This window comes from Rhinatrema bivittatum, chromosome 8 (assembly GCF_901001135.1).
Source record: "Rhinatrema bivittatum chromosome 8, aRhiBiv1.1, whole genome shotgun sequence".
Classification (NCBI taxonomy): Eukaryota; Metazoa; Chordata; class Amphibia; order Gymnophiona; family Rhinatrematidae; genus Rhinatrema; species Rhinatrema bivittatum.
In genome coordinates, this window is record NC_042622.1 from 35,923,817 (window position 1) to 35,941,430 (window position 17,614).

The 17,614-nt window shown below is 43.9% G+C and overlaps 1 protein-coding gene across 1 annotated transcript in view; it reads left to right on the forward strand.

The window, feature by feature from the left end:
* Positions 1 to 16,567, forward strand: part of LOC115098172 (thyrotropin-releasing hormone receptor-like) — a 48,969-nt gene extending 32,402 nt beyond the window's left edge. Inside the window, exon 2 of the mRNA XM_029614563.1 lies at positions 16,151 to 16,567. Coding sequence (XP_029470423.1) covers positions 16,151 to 16,567 — 417 coding nt within the window. The remainder of the gene's footprint in view (positions 1 to 16,150) is intronic.
* The last annotated feature ends 1,047 nt before the right edge of the window (positions 16,568 to 17,614 follow it).

Here is a 17,614-nt window from a genome sequence, read left to right on the forward strand (position 1 = left end):
AGAGCATAAGAAATTGCCATGCTGGGTCAGACCAAGGGTCCATCAAGCCCAGCATCCTGTTTCCAACAGTGGCCAAAACCAGGCCACAAGGACCTGGCAATTACCCAAACACTAAGAAGATCCCATGCTACAGATGCAATTAATAACAGTGGCTATTCCCTAAGTAAAATTGATTAATAGCCATTAATGGACTTCTCCTCCAAGAACTTATCCAAACCTTTTTTGAACCCAGCTACACTAACTGCACTAACCACATCCTCTGGCAATAAATTCCAGACCTTTATTGTGCGTTGACTGAAAAAGAATTTTCTCCGATTAGTCTTAAATGTGCTACTTGCTAACTTCATGGAATGCCCCCTAGTCCTTCTATTATTCGAAAGTGTAAATAACCGAGTCACATCTACTCGTTCAAGACCTCTCATGATCTTAAAGACCTCTATCATATCCCCCCTCAGCCGTCTCTTCTCCAAGCTGAACAGCCCTAACCTCTTCAGCCCTAACCTCCTCAGCCTTTCCTCATAGGGGAGCTGTTCCATCCCCTTTATCATTTTGGTTGCCCTTCTCTGTACCTTCTCCATTGCAACTATATCTTTTTTGAGATGCGGCGACCAGAATTGTACACAGTATTCAAGGTGCGGTCTCACCATGGAGCGATACAGAGGCACGTGGTAGTGTCCCTAGCGCCTCTTTTTACCGCCGGACCTAATTTAAATAAATTAAAATACTGAATCGCGCGCACAGGAGAGTGGCCTGTGCGCGCACGCTGGGAGAGCGGGCGCTTGCCCGCTCTCCCGCGATTTTACTGTATCGGCCCATTTGTTAGAAGCATTCTGGCACATCTTATTGCCTATACACAGCCTTCACAGTTTCCCCTCCCAACACGGACTTCTTCTAACAAGAAATCTAAAAAGCTTCAAGGTCACAGAGATTTTGTGTCTAAGCCATACTAGTGCTGTGATCTGAGAACATCTGGCAACTGCCCAGCACAGAATGTGTTAGGTTTAAAGCTAGTGGTCACAAAGAAGTCCACCATTTTAGAGTACAATTATGCAGTAAAGCTTTTCTTATCAGTAGTTTGGCAATATATCAAGAAAGGCTACACAAAGAAGTCCAAAGAGTACATGTTCTATCCCAAGGGGCATAAAACCCCCAGCACCTCAAATTTCAGATAGATTCCCTGCAGAGAACTGACAATAAGTATCTCTAGTGCTGAACTGCCTCCAAACAAGAACTCACTTGGCTGATTCACCCATCTGGGGAACATGGAGACACCCTTTTCAGGAAAGGTGACAGCTTCCACCAGGCTTTTGTATATAATTATATCCTATTAGTTTCTGTCCCACAGGATTCCTAGATACTTCCTCTTAGCAGGGAAATAAAAGGCAGCTTCTTCCCTGGCCATTTTGTCAGTGCTGGTTGGTGTTAGGTGAGCTCTGAGCTAGACATTGGAAAATAAGATAAAAGAAAATATACATGTAATGTATGAGGTAAAAAGTTGGAAAAACTGGGATAGTAATATTGAGGGGTTTTGTTGCAATTTTAGGCCTGGATTTATCAAAATGCACTAAATATCACCTGTGATAGACAAAGGGGTGTGTTTTATGGTAAAAGGTAGTTTATCACAATTTGCACTAATACCTATGTGAAGAGCTAAGTTACTGCAAATTGTGCTAACTTTTAGATAAGTGCTCGGAGTGAGGAAACTCACTCAAAGATGATATTTGTGCACTATTCTCTCAACCTAGCTTGATGTTACCCAGGTAGAGAGTCCATCAGGCTAGGTTGAGAGGACATTGGAAAAATCTCATCTTTGAGTGAGTTTCCTCACTCCGAAGGTCATCAAATCTTCACAAGAGAGCACTGTTCTGTTCGTACGTCTCACTTTGAATGTCAAAGTGGCCCCTAACCCCCTACACTAATACCTAAACCTCACCTCGAGTTACCAGGTGGGCCTCCCATAGAGATATAAATACCTATCTAGGGTGCAGGAATTCTGGCTAGTCTCTCTCTCTCTATCTCTCTCTCTCTCTCTCTCTCTCCTAACACAATAAAAGCTTAACACTAATAAAAAAGGTATAGCTAAAATCAGCATTAAAGCTATGCAATAGTGCTTCACAAAACAGTAAGCCCACCCCTAATTCCTCCTCTTTTTCAGATTTTCATCACACCATACGTTATGGTGCTATTGCATGCGGTAAAGGCATTTTTGCATGTGTTAAGGGTGCGAAAACGCCTTATAGCATTTTGATAAATGACCTTATTAGTGTGGTATTCTGAGTGTGAGTTTTTATTTGTAGTGTATGATGTATGAGCGAGTTATATAGTATGGATATTAACATATGGGGTGGGCACCAATAAGATAGATACTAGAAAGTATTTAGAATTTATGTGTGAGTATAAAAATAAATATATAGAGATTTTACATTAAGATATTGTTTGAATATGTAAAATGTTGGGTGTCTTTATGTTTTGATATATTCTTCACAATTTGTATACAATCCAAGTCTAGGATAATGCCAAAAATGTGTTTTGTGATATATATATTTCATATATTTTGTTTTGTTATTTGTCTCAGGTGTTCTCATAAGCACTTGTTTTGTACATACATTATACAGAAAATATAGCTTGTTATTGTTTCACAAAAAAGACATAGTGGGGCGGATTTTAAACCCCCTGCTCGCGTAAATCTGGCCGGATTTATGCGAGCAGGGCCCTCCCGCGCTGGCGCGCCTATTTTGCATAGGCCGCCGGCGCGCACAGAGCCCCGGGACTCGAGTAAGTCCCGGGGTTTCTGAAAAGGGGCATGTCGGGGGCGTGTCGGGGGCATCGCTGAGTGACGCAGCGTTTTGGGGCGTGGCACGGCATTTGGGGGGCGGGCCCGGGCGTGGCACCGGCCCGTGGGCATTCCGGGGGCGTGGCCTCGCCCTCCGGAACAGCCCCCGGGACGGGTCTCAGCGCGCCAGCAGCCCACTGGTGCGCGCGGATTTATGTCTGCCTCCGGCAGGCGTAAATCCATGGATAAAGGTAGGGGGGGGTTAGATAGGGCCGGGGGGGTGGGTTAGGTAGGGGAAGGGAACGGAGGTAGGCTGTGCAGCTCGGCGCACGCCGGCTGCCCAAAATCGGCAGCCTTGTGCGCACCGATCCAGGATTTTAGAAGATACGCGCGGCTACGCACGTATCTTATAAAATCCAGCGTACTTTTGTTTGCGCCTGCTGCACAAACAAAAGTACGCGATCGCGCAGTTTTTAAAAATCTACCCCAGTGTGTGTTATTATTTTCTAATGCTGACTATATGATACAGACCTCAGGGCAAATACAAATACTAGTAGAATCCAAAAGAACCCACTACAATATGTGCTCATGATATAAAATAGGTTGTACACATGTACATGTGCGCACAATTTTCTATGGATGCATGCATGTGCGCGCAAATGCCACCTCTACTGTGTAAGTGGGAGGATTTTAGTAGACACACACGCTGTCGCAATTAACAGTTTCCCCAGTTTCCCAGTTTCCCCAGTTTCCCAGTTCCCTTATCTGAGCAAACTGGGAAAGAACTTCCTACCCCCCTAGTTAAATAGCCCCTCTTTTAGCTTGTTAGCACTAACCCTTAAAACCCCACTGAGTAGCCTAGAATTGTTTTATTGTATTACTTACATGCCATCCATGAGAGCAGTAAAATTACGCGGCAGGGGACTCCGGTGCGTGCGCTTGTGCGCGTACTTACACGCACATTTCATGTTAAAGTCCAGGAACACCCATGTCCCACCCAGACCTCACCCACAGCCCACCTCTTTCTGGTACTCTCTACTCGGGTGCCTTTTAAAATCCACGCAGTGCGTGCTGGCCGGACATATTCGTGTATCTCCTGGTTTTGACATGCAACAGGCTTTTAAAATTCACCTCAGAAGAAATATATATGATAAAGATTTGCATACAAAAGAAGCAGTGCATGCAAATTTAATATGGATATCCTGAAAACCTGACTGGCAGAGGTGTGTCCAGAGGACTGGGTTGAGAACCATTGCTGTAAGGACAGATATCCAGCTCTCCTGTCTAAACTAGTAGGAAAACCAACTTGCCTTTTTGTCCAGTTATTTGTTGCTCTCCAGTATTAGTGACAAGGGTAAGAAGAAGTAATCGCTTCTTAGCTTTCTTGGCTCAGATCCAGGTGTAGTCTTTTCTTGGCTTTTTGGCTGAGATTGAGAATTTGTACAATAAAGGGAGGACTCTGGTGAGTATTAAGAGTTGCAGACTTCAGACATAGAGGCACTGAAGAAGTCCACAAATTGTCCTTGCATGTAAATAGACAGACATAACAAGTATGAAGAAACCATAAAAGATTTATCTCCAGTCAATTGCAGAGATACAAAGGTGACAGCCTTGGAATATATAAAAATGAACACAAGGCAAAAAATAAGGTGAATAGGAGCTCTCATATACTTCAGCAATCAAACCAAGACGACTATCCAATGAAGCTAAAATATTTTGTAATCATTGCTCCAGAATAACATCACATGTTGTCTCTTTTTAAATATTTAAAAATGATGTATAACTCTTTTGGGATAGAGCCATATACAAGGGATTTGGGTTCAAATTAGTTGGGGTCGAACAGACCAGCATGTGAAGCAATCTGCTGGAAGGGCTAATCTGACCTCTCTGTGGGCAGAGAATTCCTCTCTGGATGTTATAGTATAGGTATAGACCTGGAGTATTATATTCTTAGGGTCAGATTTTATAACATGCGTGCGCTGCCACACGCAGGGGGGTGCACAATTGTGCAACCTGCGAGCGCCGAGCCGAGCAGCCTGCCTCCGTTCCCTCCAATCGGAGCGTCCTCGGAGGGAACTTTCTTTCCACCCCCCCCCCCCTCCCTTCCCCTCCCTTCCCCTATCTAACCCGCCCCCCAGCCTTAACTAAACCCCCCCTGACCTTTATTGAAGAAGTTACACCTGCCTCCGGGCAGACATAACTTGCGCGCGCCGGCTCTCCATCCCCCGGCCTGGTAGCTGTTCCGGAGGCCTCGGTACCGCCCCCGGAACGCCCCCAGGCCAGCACCCCGCCCACACCCCCTCCCCAGAATGCCCATTTTTTCAAGCCCTGGGACTTACGCTCGTCCCGGGGCTTGCGTGCGCCGCTGAGCCTATGCAAGATAGGCTTGGTGCGCGCAGGGGGAGGCAGGGTGCGCGCAGCCCTTTGAAAATCTACCCCTTACTCTCTCAGGGGGCTGATGTAATAAAACCCATGCTAAAACCAGAGCTCATTTTTAGCCCGGATTTCACGAAATATGCATGGTGAAATTACATGGCCCTGCAGGATGCAGTAAGCTGAGAATGAAAATGCAACCAGAATAAAAAGTCTATCGTAAGTCAACAAAGCATGCTAAAATCCCACAGTTAAAACTAAAATGCAGAAAACCACAGTAAAAACAGTGCAAAGCTGGAAAGTGCTGCATTGTTCTCAATTGGTTGAGAAATGTAATCTAAAGTGACCTCTGATGTGATTGGTGGTATATTGCTGTCCTTCAGGATTTCTGGATATTCCCCCTTAACAGGGAAATAAAAGGCAACTTTTTCCCTGGCCATTTTGTTGGTGCTGGGTGGTGTTGGATGAGCTCTGAACTAGACACTGGAGATTTTCTAGGTTTAGGAGTGGTGGTTGTTGTTGTTTAGTTCGGGCTTTGCGATTGCTGATTGGTGCTTTTGTGCTGCTTGTTTTTACCATGCTATTTTCCCATCCCTTTTTGTCTTTTGTTTGTGTTCTTGATTGAATCTTTTGAATAAATCTGTTGCGTGACAGCGATTGTCATTTGGTAAGGTCATTTTCTGTGTTTTTAGTGGAGTGGCTGTAAAGAGAATGGAGCATGACAGAGGAGGTGTGAGTGAGGGAGCAAGTGAGTGGTGACAGAGAGGATAGGAGGAGTGTGGTGCATGAGGTGGTGGAGAGTAGCCAGAGAAGGGAATGGGGTCAGGAGGAGAGGGGAGTGCATGAGAAAGAGAAAAGGAGCAGACAGGAAGCAAGGGCTGAGAGAGGGGAGCAGGAGCTGGTGAGTGGGCAGAGAGAGAAGCAAGCAGTTAGAGGGAATAAAAAAAAGAAGGTAAGTGGCGATATCAGAGCAGGGATAGGGCGGAGAGGAATGAGAACTGGGAGTGGGAGTAGTGATCAGGGAAGTAGAGACACATACCAGTCATCCTGGAGTGATGATCAGGCGAGGACCAGCAGCCAACATCAGGAGAAGCAGCGGCGCCATTGTGATGTGTGCTTCACCAAGGAAGAGAAGGATCTTCTCATGCAGCAGATCTGTGAGAAGTCCAGTTTGCTCAATGGATCGAAGAAGACATCCTTGCTGATCAAGAGGAACACCTGGGAAAGTATCACCAAGGATGTCAGCAGTCATCAGTGGTCACCAGAACTGTGGATCAACTCAAGAATCGCTGGCAGGAAACCAGGATGGTTGTCAAAGCAAAGTAGGCACAGAAGGAGAGGTCCAAGTGCTGGACAGAAGGAGACACACCATGCGATGTTGAGCTGACACTGGTCCGGGGAACTCTTCATCCGGACTCTGTTCTTGGCATCTGTACTGGTGGTGACAAGGATGATGTGCCTGCTCTGGCAGGCATTTGTATGGGGTGGAATGTGTGTCTGGGGGGAGGGGCAGAAGGAACAATAGGGGGATAGATTTTATCTAGTTTTTTTCCATTTTCTTTTTCCAGCTGATCATCATCATCAGCTGATAGAGGCAGAGAAGCCTGCCACATTGGGCGTGGCTGAAGATTCCCAGCCTGCATCTGAGGCGATAGGACCCCAGGGTCCACCTTCCATGGGAATTGCTGCTCAACCCACCAACAATCAGCAGCTGGCAAGTGAGATGCTGGCATCTGAGATATAAGAAGAGAGTCAGATGGTTGTCCTCGCTTTCTCATGGATGGCTCCATCCATGCCAGACCTTCAGAATGTACCAGCCACACCAGACATCGGTGCAGGCGGCAAGGCTCCAGAGCATGAATATGTCCCACCAAGAGCAGACCATAGTTGCAATGTCAGACCAGATTGCAGCAGAACTGACTGTGAGACAGGAACTTGTTCAGGCCAGTGTGATGGTGGGATGGACATGCAGAAATGAAACACATGTGAAAAGAAATGCAATGGCGCCATAGAGAGTCCAGACAGTCTGTGAGGTAGTGCACTCCTGCTGTCAATGTATTATCAAATTAGTTTAGAGCTTCATCTGCTGACACTGTCAGCACACTAAGAGGCCTTGACTCATTTGTAAGGGATCTGACCTGAGCTGTTAACTGCTGTTCCCCCAGGAGGCAAGCTCATGCTTGAACTCTGAAACCATGGAATGCAGCAGCCCTACACACCCAAAAAAGAGGGACAGAAGAGGCAGAGGTGGGAGACATTGATAGAGTCAATATTCACCAAGAATGCACTCATCATGCTGAACCATCATTGAATCTCTTGTGCCATAATGTCTCTGGACCCAATCTGACCCACGCTGAACCACTGATTAACCTCGCTCATCATGCAATGTACACCACACTCCAGTATAGGAGGAGACCCAACCTGACACACATTGGACCACCGATGACTCTCTCTGGCCCAGCCCTGACCCATGCTGAACCACTGAGGACTCTCCCAGACAGCCTATGTCAGACTGCTGCTGATCCACCAATGAACCACTGACAATTCTCCTGCACCCACACTGAACCACAGATGACCTGCCTGGAACCTGGGTGAAGATTGTATCTGAAGCTAACTTATGATGCCATATCTGATAAGTTGTCAGCATCCAAGCAGGGCCGCCAGTGTTCAGATAAGCACCTGAACCACCAACGTCTTCTGGCATTATCTTCTACTGAGAGAACCGTGTGCCAGAGCCTGAAGACTCTAGGATGCCAGAGAAGAACCCAATCCCAATGTACACCCAGGATTCCCTCTGTGAAGCACCACCTGGAAGCCAATTTTCAAAAATATTGCAAGCTGCAATGGCAAACTGGAATAGTGGCGCTGGTGTCCAGGGTGTCTGGTTACAAATGGATGTCGGCCATGGTTCGGTCTTCCTACTTGGCAGTAGGGAGTTTCCCACTGCACTGTCTTTATAGGAGTGAATGGTGGGAGAGGCTCAGTTTTCCAATGGTGTGGTCCCAGGTAATCCCTGCGGTAACTTGGTGCGATTCTGTATTTGTCAGCTGTGATCCCCTCCTTGGTTAGTATCCGCAAGGTTTGTTTCCTTTGGATATGTGCGTTTTCTCTTACAGACCAACTAGGGATTACTCCTACCCCAATTTTGACCGCTGGAACCCCACTGAAGGGATGAGAGATATTTGGGGAAGATGAGGGCATAGCGGAAGGCCTGAGGGGGGAGGGTTTTTTCAGAGGAGGGAGGGCTCTTCCTTTCTTTGTGGTTTGTTTTCTTTTGCCTTTCTCTCCCTGTTTTTCCTTTTTGCAGTGGTATTTATTTACTTCATTTCTAATACAAGAAACAAAATGAAGTAAACATCAAATGAAATGAAAAACAAATGTAAAAATAAATAAAGTTTTTCCTTCCACACTCCGAATAAGGACATTAAAAGTATAGAAATAATTCAGAGAAGGGCTACAAAATAGTACAGGGCCTGCAGCACAAACCCCGACACAGAGGGGGAAAGAAAGGAATGGGGGAATGTAATAGAAACAGTGAAATATTTAGAAGGCTTCAATTAAGTATAAGGAGGTGCGTATTGATTTTCAATTGTAAGATACCATAATTAATTAAGAAAATAAATAATAACAATACAGTTTTCCAAAGAAATAAAATTCAAGGACAAGGGATGAAGGGAATATGATATAAAATCTGAGGCAGAGTGGTTCAGAGTAAATAATTAAGGATGTGCATTTGTTCTCTAATGAGATGATAAACACAATGATAAACCTCGTTTCATTAGAAAACAAACCGAAAAAATTGCAATTGATATTGGGGTTTTTTTTCTTCCATTTCCTTTTGTGTCAGAAACAGGGGGGGAAAAACCTCATAAGCACCACCACAATTTAAAAAGTAGCCCCCCTTCCCCCATTTTGGACTCATTCTTACCCCATCCATAGGGGTCACAAGAAGAAAAGCAGTTGAAATGGGGCAGGAGCGATCTCCAGTTGCTCCTGCCCTGCCTGGTCCCATTTTCGAAATGGTTCCAGTTTTACAACAAAAAAATGCCCACCTCAGCACCAGCCAGCAGCATTGTGGAAATGGGAACTGGCAGGACAGGAAAGACTGGGGATCACTGCCAATTTTGACTGCATCTTGTGCTTATGACCCCAATGGATGGGGTAAGATCAGGTCCTGGGAGGTGGGGGGATATGGAAAGGCCTGGGGGAGGTGGGGTTAATGTTTTTTTTAGATCAGCAGTCCTTTGGGTTTTGGCAGCAGGTAGAGGGGGAACCCGGCCCATTCTGTTTTGTTTTGGGTTTTTTTTTTGCTTTGCCTTTTACTGTATTTTGGTTCAACTAAACACATCAAATACAATTAAAAAAAAAGAATATTTAAAATAAAAACAAAACAAATACTTCTTTACTGGGAGAGTGGTAGATGCCTAGGATAACTCACCAGCAGAGGTGAAGGAAACTAATACTGAGACAGAATTGAAGCAGGCTTAGGACAGACACAGAGGACAGTTGTAAGAGGCCTGAGTTTTGGTTTAGGGATGGAAATGTATCTGCTCAGCTACCCAGAATGGTAGAGGACTAAAAGGGGGAAGCCAACAAAACTAATTTGGGTAAGAGGTGATCTCCTGCAGGTGATCAAGGTTATATGTCCAACAACTGTGAGATGTTCTTAGCCGGGCAGGTTGCGTGGGGCCCATTCTCCTTACCTAGCTGTCGACATTGACTCTGTTACTGTATTACCAAGCTTAAGGCATGGGGCTTTAGTGCTTTCAATGTGTTCTATGCCAGTTGTATATAACATAATCATTATCCTAAATATTCAATTACCTCCTTTAAATTGGAATCCTAGAAAACACGCACAGAATAATGGGTTACTTCAGGATCCTCATTTTACAAATTTTCTAAGATGTGAAATTGGAATTTTCTTAGAAACTAATGACATCCCTGCAGACTCGTCAGTCTTGATCTGGGCTACTTTGTAGGTTTATATAAGTGGACAGGTAATTACTTTTCCAACATCTTCAAATAATGAGACAAGAAGGAGATTACACGACACTAGGAAGAAAATATTTAGAGGGAGAACCTGCTAGCTGACGGCCCTCTTATTTTAAGGAATTTATACCATAAACCAAATAAGCTCACACAGAAACTATTTCTTGCTGCTGGTGTTCAGAGCCAAAAACCGGAAGCAAAAATATTCAGAATAAAGATGTGCGAATTACTGGCGGAGAAAAAAATGGTTCGATCTCAATTCTCAAACAAAAGACATGGGAGTAACGCAACCACACATGAGAAACCAAAAGCAAGGACAGAATGTGTGATTTCAAGTAAGCCTCTTCTATGTTAAAAATCACCAGTCTTTTTCAAGATTCAAAGTCCCAAGAAAGGTAAAGCTAGTGGATTTATTCAATCTTCCTAGATGATAGAGTCCCCCAACGGGGCTGTGTTTCGCCAATGGGACTGCATCGGGAGGGATCGCAATACAGGATCAATATACTGAGTCGTTACGGAGGGCTTTGGAGGGTCCGTCTAATCCAAGATTTTCTGATTCTTTTATTGCAGAATCCAATATATTAGTGCCAAGGTTTAGGTATCAGAATGACATAAAAGCTTCAGGAGGCGCGGCAGCGGCAGTTCAAAGACTAAGCCGTTTATAAAACGTCATACATCCTACGCGCGTTCTGTAAAATCCTATAGCACATCTGCGTATACACCGCCGCGTGCAGCTCTTTGGAAGTTATCCTCCCTATTTAGGATGGAATTCCTAAAAAGATATTCTAAGAGATGTGCTTCAGCTGAAACCAGAACAGATAAGCATCTGAGTAGATCAATTAATATGTGAGATTATGGGCCTGATTGGGGGAATTATGGGCACAGAATGGGGGAAAGGAAAGATATTTTTTTAAAGAAGGTTGAATGTCCCTTTTAGCTTTGGTGCTGTAATCCCACCGGAATGGTCAGTTATTGGAAACGGATCCAAAACAACTGTTTTTCCTTCTACTAAATAACCCACAATCTTCCTTTACGAAACTTTTAGTCTTGTTTCATCTTGCATGACTTCATGTGGCCACGTCGTCCCTCAAGCCGCGGGTGTTCTCTCATGTGCCCCCTCTTCTCAGATATCCCTGCATCTTCCATCACAGCTTAAATAATCACTTCCCCATTGCTTCTCTAGTTTGCTTTGCTCCCATTGTAGTCTGCTAATTCTGACTAGGGCTAAAGGCTGCAGTGCTCTGAATTTGCAACCGCATAGAAGGGAGATGACCCCGAATGAGCTTTACTGAATTTATTGAATTAAATTTGTAAACTGCAAGTATGCCAAAAAATACTCAACATGAAGCACAAAAATTGTAGTTGGAGCAGGATGCGGAAGAGCCCTAACAGGGAAGAGCACCGAGTCAGGAGTGGTAATGGAGGAAGAGGCCAGTCAAATGTTAAAAGGATGCATACTAGGTACAAAACACACCATATGTTGAATTTTAAGCAATAGATTGCCTTCCTAATGCTGGATTCTGACTAGGCCAGTTTCTAAGAGTGAGGTTCATTAGAATTGTTAAGTTTCGTCGCTGCTTTTTCTTGCACATAGAGTACATTCAGATTCTTTTGAATCTGGTTGATCCAAGAGGAATTAGAACAGAAGATACATTTTAGAATGCAAAGTGCTGAAGCATGAAACATAATTGACTGCTATGCAAATAGCAATCTGTTTAATTGCGGGATCTGATTAAGATGAAGTTATGTAACACCTGCTTGGTCTCAATAGTGTCAGCAGAGCATTTAAATGAAAGTTCTTTTATAAAATATACATGAGCAATTTTGTGTACAATGCTCACTCTATATCTAAACAGATTGGAAATCTACATTGCCTTATCATTATAGAAATTAAGGACTTGATTGCATTTGCAATTTTTAAATGTTGCAGTGATTCAATAAATATGAAAAGGTCATTTATATGTTTACCTTGCAAAATTAGCTTGCTCTTTTTATAAAACGTTTCTTGAAATTCGCATCTCCGGCATACTTATTCATTAATCCTGCAGCACAATTCTTGAATACAGAAGTGAAAAATTTGAAATCTACTATTTCAAACCTGGCTCCCATCCCCAATACTGTAGGAGCCTTGAGCAAGTCGGATAATGTGAATTTCTCTTCCTTTCATAATATTTTGCACTGTGTTGTCTTCCCCATAATTATGTCTAAATTGATTTTGTTTTCCTTTCTGTACTTGACTTAGTGAAGCAAATTTTCAGTTTGCATAGGGCTAAATTCAGCAAGTCCAAAGAGGTCCACAGACTGTAGCCTGAATTTTCAAAGTGCACTTATGTGCTTTGGAAATTTGTGGGTTGTCCCACTATGCACGTGGACTTACACGCGCAAACTTACACCTGCAGGAACTTTGTGCGTGAAGATTTACATGCAAAGTTTCAAAAGTCACAAGCACATGCATATATCTTTCCCCACTCCAGCTTAACCTGTGGACCGCCTTTTGTGGCTGCACACAAAAGTATACGTGATCAGGTTTCTAGCATACTTTAGTGCACTTAAGCTCCCAGCTGATTTCCAAAGGCTATTTATGCACATAAACCCGGGTTCTATGCATGTAGAATCCTTGTGGAAAACAACCCCTCAGTCTGTAAAGTTCTTTGAGATGAATGTCAGAGGAAAATCTAAGTAGATTAAGAAAATTTGGCTTTGTGATGCAAACTTGGTCGGCGACAAGTCACCTAAGCGGAAAGTGTGGATGGGCAGACCTGATGGTGCCGTAGCATCTTTATCTGTCATAATGTTCTATGTTTATTATTTCACAAAACAATGAGAGGCCATACAGTTGAAGGATAAGATCAATAGTATGAATACTCCAAAAAGAAAAGTCAAAAATTGTATAAATGTTCAAAACAAGCCACTTTTATATTTAGACTTCAATGCCCAAAAAAATCTAAAAAATGAAAAAAGTGCATGCATAATAGCTACAAGAACTCCATGCACAGCTTGGGAGATTATGCAGCTCTATAGATTATAATATATTACATGCAAAAATAAAGATTTTTCCTTATTTCAAATAATCATTTGTATCATGATAATAATATGTACGTAGGAGAGTGCCCATGTTCTGCCCCTAGGAAAATGTCCTTGCCCCTTACAGACATGCAGTGTGTGGCTTCGGCTGATCCGAGGGGTCTCAGTATGACAGAAGTCTCACCAGGCCTTTCCTACCTGTGATGTCAGTGTAGCATCAGTGTGCTCAGGAGGACCACCGTGCCCCCATTGGGAGGGGTGATGTGAGGGTATAAAAACGCCTGCTCCCACGTGAAGCAGGAGAGGATTCTAAGAAATAAACGGAGTGGGGAGCTATCTCTTCACAGCCTGTCCCTTTGCAGAGGAGTGTAGGAGAAGAAATGCAGGATAAGAGTTCCTGGAAGTCCAGACATAAAGGAATAGCGAGCATCCTGAAAGCTGGGGATGAATGTGGTGGGAGGTGCCAGAGGAGAGGCATCCTGCCTGGGAAAGTCCACCAGTGTGCGGTTGGCGCTATCAAGAGAAGAGGATTTTCTGAGAGTAGGTGAACTAGCCTACCGAGAGGCAGTCTGCCTGGGAAAGTTCACTAGAGTCAGAGACCGATTCATCTACAATCAGCCCAAGACTCCACAGGTGAGCGAGAAAGAAAACGAGACAAGGAGCATAAGGGAAAGAGTACAGGCATTGGGAGGGCCCAGGGTGGAAGGGGTACCCATCCAGAAGAGCTGACCTGTTTTGGGGTGGAGGCAGAGAAAAGAAACCAAATTTTGTTTTCGTGATTTGAATTGATTTCCTGCTGTGGTGCTTTAACAAAGTATAATTTTTTGACTCTTTTTTTTTAATCCTGTCACTAGTTTTTCAGCAAAAGATTTTATTTTAAACAAAAGCACGGCTGTAGATTGCCTTTTTTTTCCCCGTGACCTGACTGGTGAGCAGGAAGAGCCACTGTGAGTACAAAATCCTAAAGGCCTTGAAAGGTTCATCTCTGCTCTCCTGGGCGGGAAACCCAGGAGGTCATGGGGACGTGCATGGTCCATGGCCCTCCCTGCATGTTCCCCGTGCCCAGGACCCAACCGAGACAGAGCTTACATGTATAGTAAGAAACAAACCAAAAAAAGTCCAAGAAAACCTTTCCAGCACATGTACTTAGTTTGTATACTGAAAATACCAGGACTTTCAAGGGCAATCTCTAAGATGATTGTATCTGCAAGAGCAGCTGGGGAGAGAACCATCTAATGAGAGCCACCACCATATAAGATGGCTATTCGTATAAGGCAAAGCAGAGCTGAGAGCAGGGTTCAAGCCATGATATCTTCTTCAGGTCCCTACAGTACCTGAATGTAATCCACTTTGGTACTGCAAAAGAGTGCGAAAAGCGGAATATAAAAAAAATCTAAATAAATAAATGTGATCAAAAGATTTCTTTGCACTGGTTTTGGTTTGTTTCTTAAAGCTTTCGGAAATAGATATACATAGCTATCTTGATACAAATGTTTACTGAAATAAGGAAGAGTGTTTATTCTTGTGTGCAATGATTGCTCTGTGTAATATTCCAAACAGTGCATGGGGTTCTTGCAACTATTATGAACGCACTTTTTTCACTTTTCAAATTATCTTGGGCATTGATGTCTAATTATAAAAGTGGCTTGTTGTTTTGAAGATTTATATAATTCTTGGCCTAAGGTCCTTGTACTAGAGCATTCATACTTGGGTGCATATTCAGTAAGCCAGCAAATGGACAAGTAATCCATCTAAAGTTAGGCGGGTAATCCGTCTAAAGTTGGCGGGTAACTTGTTAAGCCTATTTATTGGGAAGAGTTAGCTGGATATCTTTAAGCCTAACCTAATATATTTGGAATATAGTCGGGCAGGTTTAAAGATATGCAAATAAGTTTTTCTCAGATAAGTATAACCCTACTCATCTATATTCAGAATATGCCAGGTACCTACAAAACCCCAAACCTTCTGGGCTTTTAGGCCCAATTTCCCAGCTCCCCATCCCACTAAAATGCTTAAAGCTATTGCAGGCTCATACCCAATCCACCCTTCTCCTCCCACCTCCCCTTACCACCAGATCATAGCTACCTAATGCTGCCCCCTCCTCAATATTACATGAAAATTCACCAAGTCCTTTCCTTCTACCCACCCACAACCTCAATTCAATTCTACCCTCCCCGCCCCACCCTGCCCCATATCTCAGCCAGGAGCATGCTAATGACTTACCAGCTTCCAGCTCTGCTCCGACACCCACACTAGAATCAGAATCTAACAATGCAGAGGGTGGAGAGGATGGAATTGAGGTTAAGGATGGGTGGAGAGGGTGAGGTGGGGGGTTAGGAGAGGACCTGGAGAATTTTCATATAATATCATGGAGGGAAGGCGTGCACCTTCAGGTCGCTATGATCTCATCTTCTTTTTTACATTTTGGAGGTTAGGAAAGTTGGGAGGGAAATTAGCGCTCGCCTGCAATGCCTTTAAATATTTTGGGGGCTGGGGTGATGGGGGCAGGGGGATTGGGTCTGAAGGCCTAGAAGTTGGGTTTTTTTTTAAATATTGTTAACTTGCTGTATATTCTGAACAAAGCCAGTTAAGTACTAAGTTATCCAGGTACATGCACAAGGACAAATTTAGGACTGCCCTAAGGAAGTCATAGGATTATCTGGCTAACTTGGTACCTGACTCACTAAGGGTTTTTCCCATAGACACAAAATGGGAGAAAAGCCTTGGAGAACCTGGTCCTTAGCTGGATAACTGTGCATACAAGCTAAGTTAGCAGGATAACAGTGATCCACCCTGGTTACGTTTTAGCCAGATAATTACATAGCCGGCCAAAACTTTGCAGGTTAGTAGGAAGACATAGCTAAATCCCAGGTTTGCCAGCTAAGTTTGGGACTTAGCCAGACAAATCCTTATGAATATTGACCTCACTATGTTTACTTTATAACATTATTGCATGATGGAAGCTTGCTAAACATTTTATGTATTTCGCAGGTAACAAAGATGCTGGCTGTGGTGGTCATCCTGTTTGCCCTCCTTTGGATGCCTTACCGTACCCTGGTAGTGGTGAACTCTTTCATGGACCCACCCTATCTGAACATATGGTTTGTGCTGTTCTGCAGAATGTGCATCTACCTTAACAGCGCGATCAACCCGATTATTTACAATCTGATGTCGCAGAAGTTCAGGGCTGCCTTCCAAAAATTATGCAAATGCGAGCAGAAGAGAATGGAAAAGGAAGCAAAGTACAACGTCCCCGTTTACTACAGTGCCATGAAAGAGAGTAGCCACGAGAGCCCAGATCACGATCTCACGATTCAAGAAGACCTGAATGGCTTCCCGGGACCCGCTAAAAAAATCAGCTTTCCAGAAAAATGCATTGGTACCAGAGCCACATATAGCATGGCATGACACTGGGAGCACAGGAAAAACAACTTCACAACTCCTCCAGGGACAGTGATCCTGAGGCCAGCACGAGAAAATAGCAGAGGGCGCACATCAAATCAATAGACATGCATACTATTGTTTCATCACTTTAACTGCATCCAGGGATAAGCAGCCAGGCCGGTGCCTCCATCATGCAAACTAGGCGATTGCCTAGAGTGTTAAAAATTGCCAAAATTTGGGGGGGGGGGGGGGGGATAGCAAAATCCCACCAGCAGCCACCAACAGATAATTTGGAGGGTGTGGGTGGTGCATGACTGAAGGTTCGCATAGGGTGCCAAATACTCTTGCATCAGCTCTGATAAGCAGAAGCAAATAACAGTGGAGGGGAGATAAGCTCTGCTTCCTACAAGGGATTTCTTTCCTCTTCAATTTTAAATTGACCTAGTAAAAGTCTAATTTCATTTTACTTACTTTGCAGCCTAGTTTTTTGGTGTGTGCCAACCATTGTTCTCTGGTGCTGGCAATCCACTATTTGTGAACTTAGATATTTCATTTGTTTCAGTAACATGTGGACATCAGTGCTGTAAACCTAATTTTATAGATTCTAGTGAGACACTGCTGTAAAGCTGCTGCGATTCATGGGCCTTCCAAGCAAGGCCTCGATTCTAGAGAGGGTCATTTTTAAAGTCTGCGTAGACATTAGCCATTCAAAGAGAACATATCTGCATAAGTTCGCTTTGAAGTTGCTCAGGCACTTGGCCCGGTATGTGCATAGATGAACTTGCATAAGGTTGCACCTCCTCTTCAGAAGGCATAACTTATCGGGGGTAACTTCCATGCACTCTTTTTAAAATAAAAAATTATGATGGTATCTTTCAAACTGGCGCACAGGTGTACACTGGCGCATGCCCAGGGACGCGTCAATTTTATAACTTGCGCGCACATATGCAGACATGTTATAAAATAGACTGGCCGCGAGCACGTGTGTGCACAATTTTAAGAGAGCGCATGCCTAGCCGCCTAAGTCCAGCTTCTACTGTGTAAGCTAGGGTATTTTAAAGCAAGCATGCA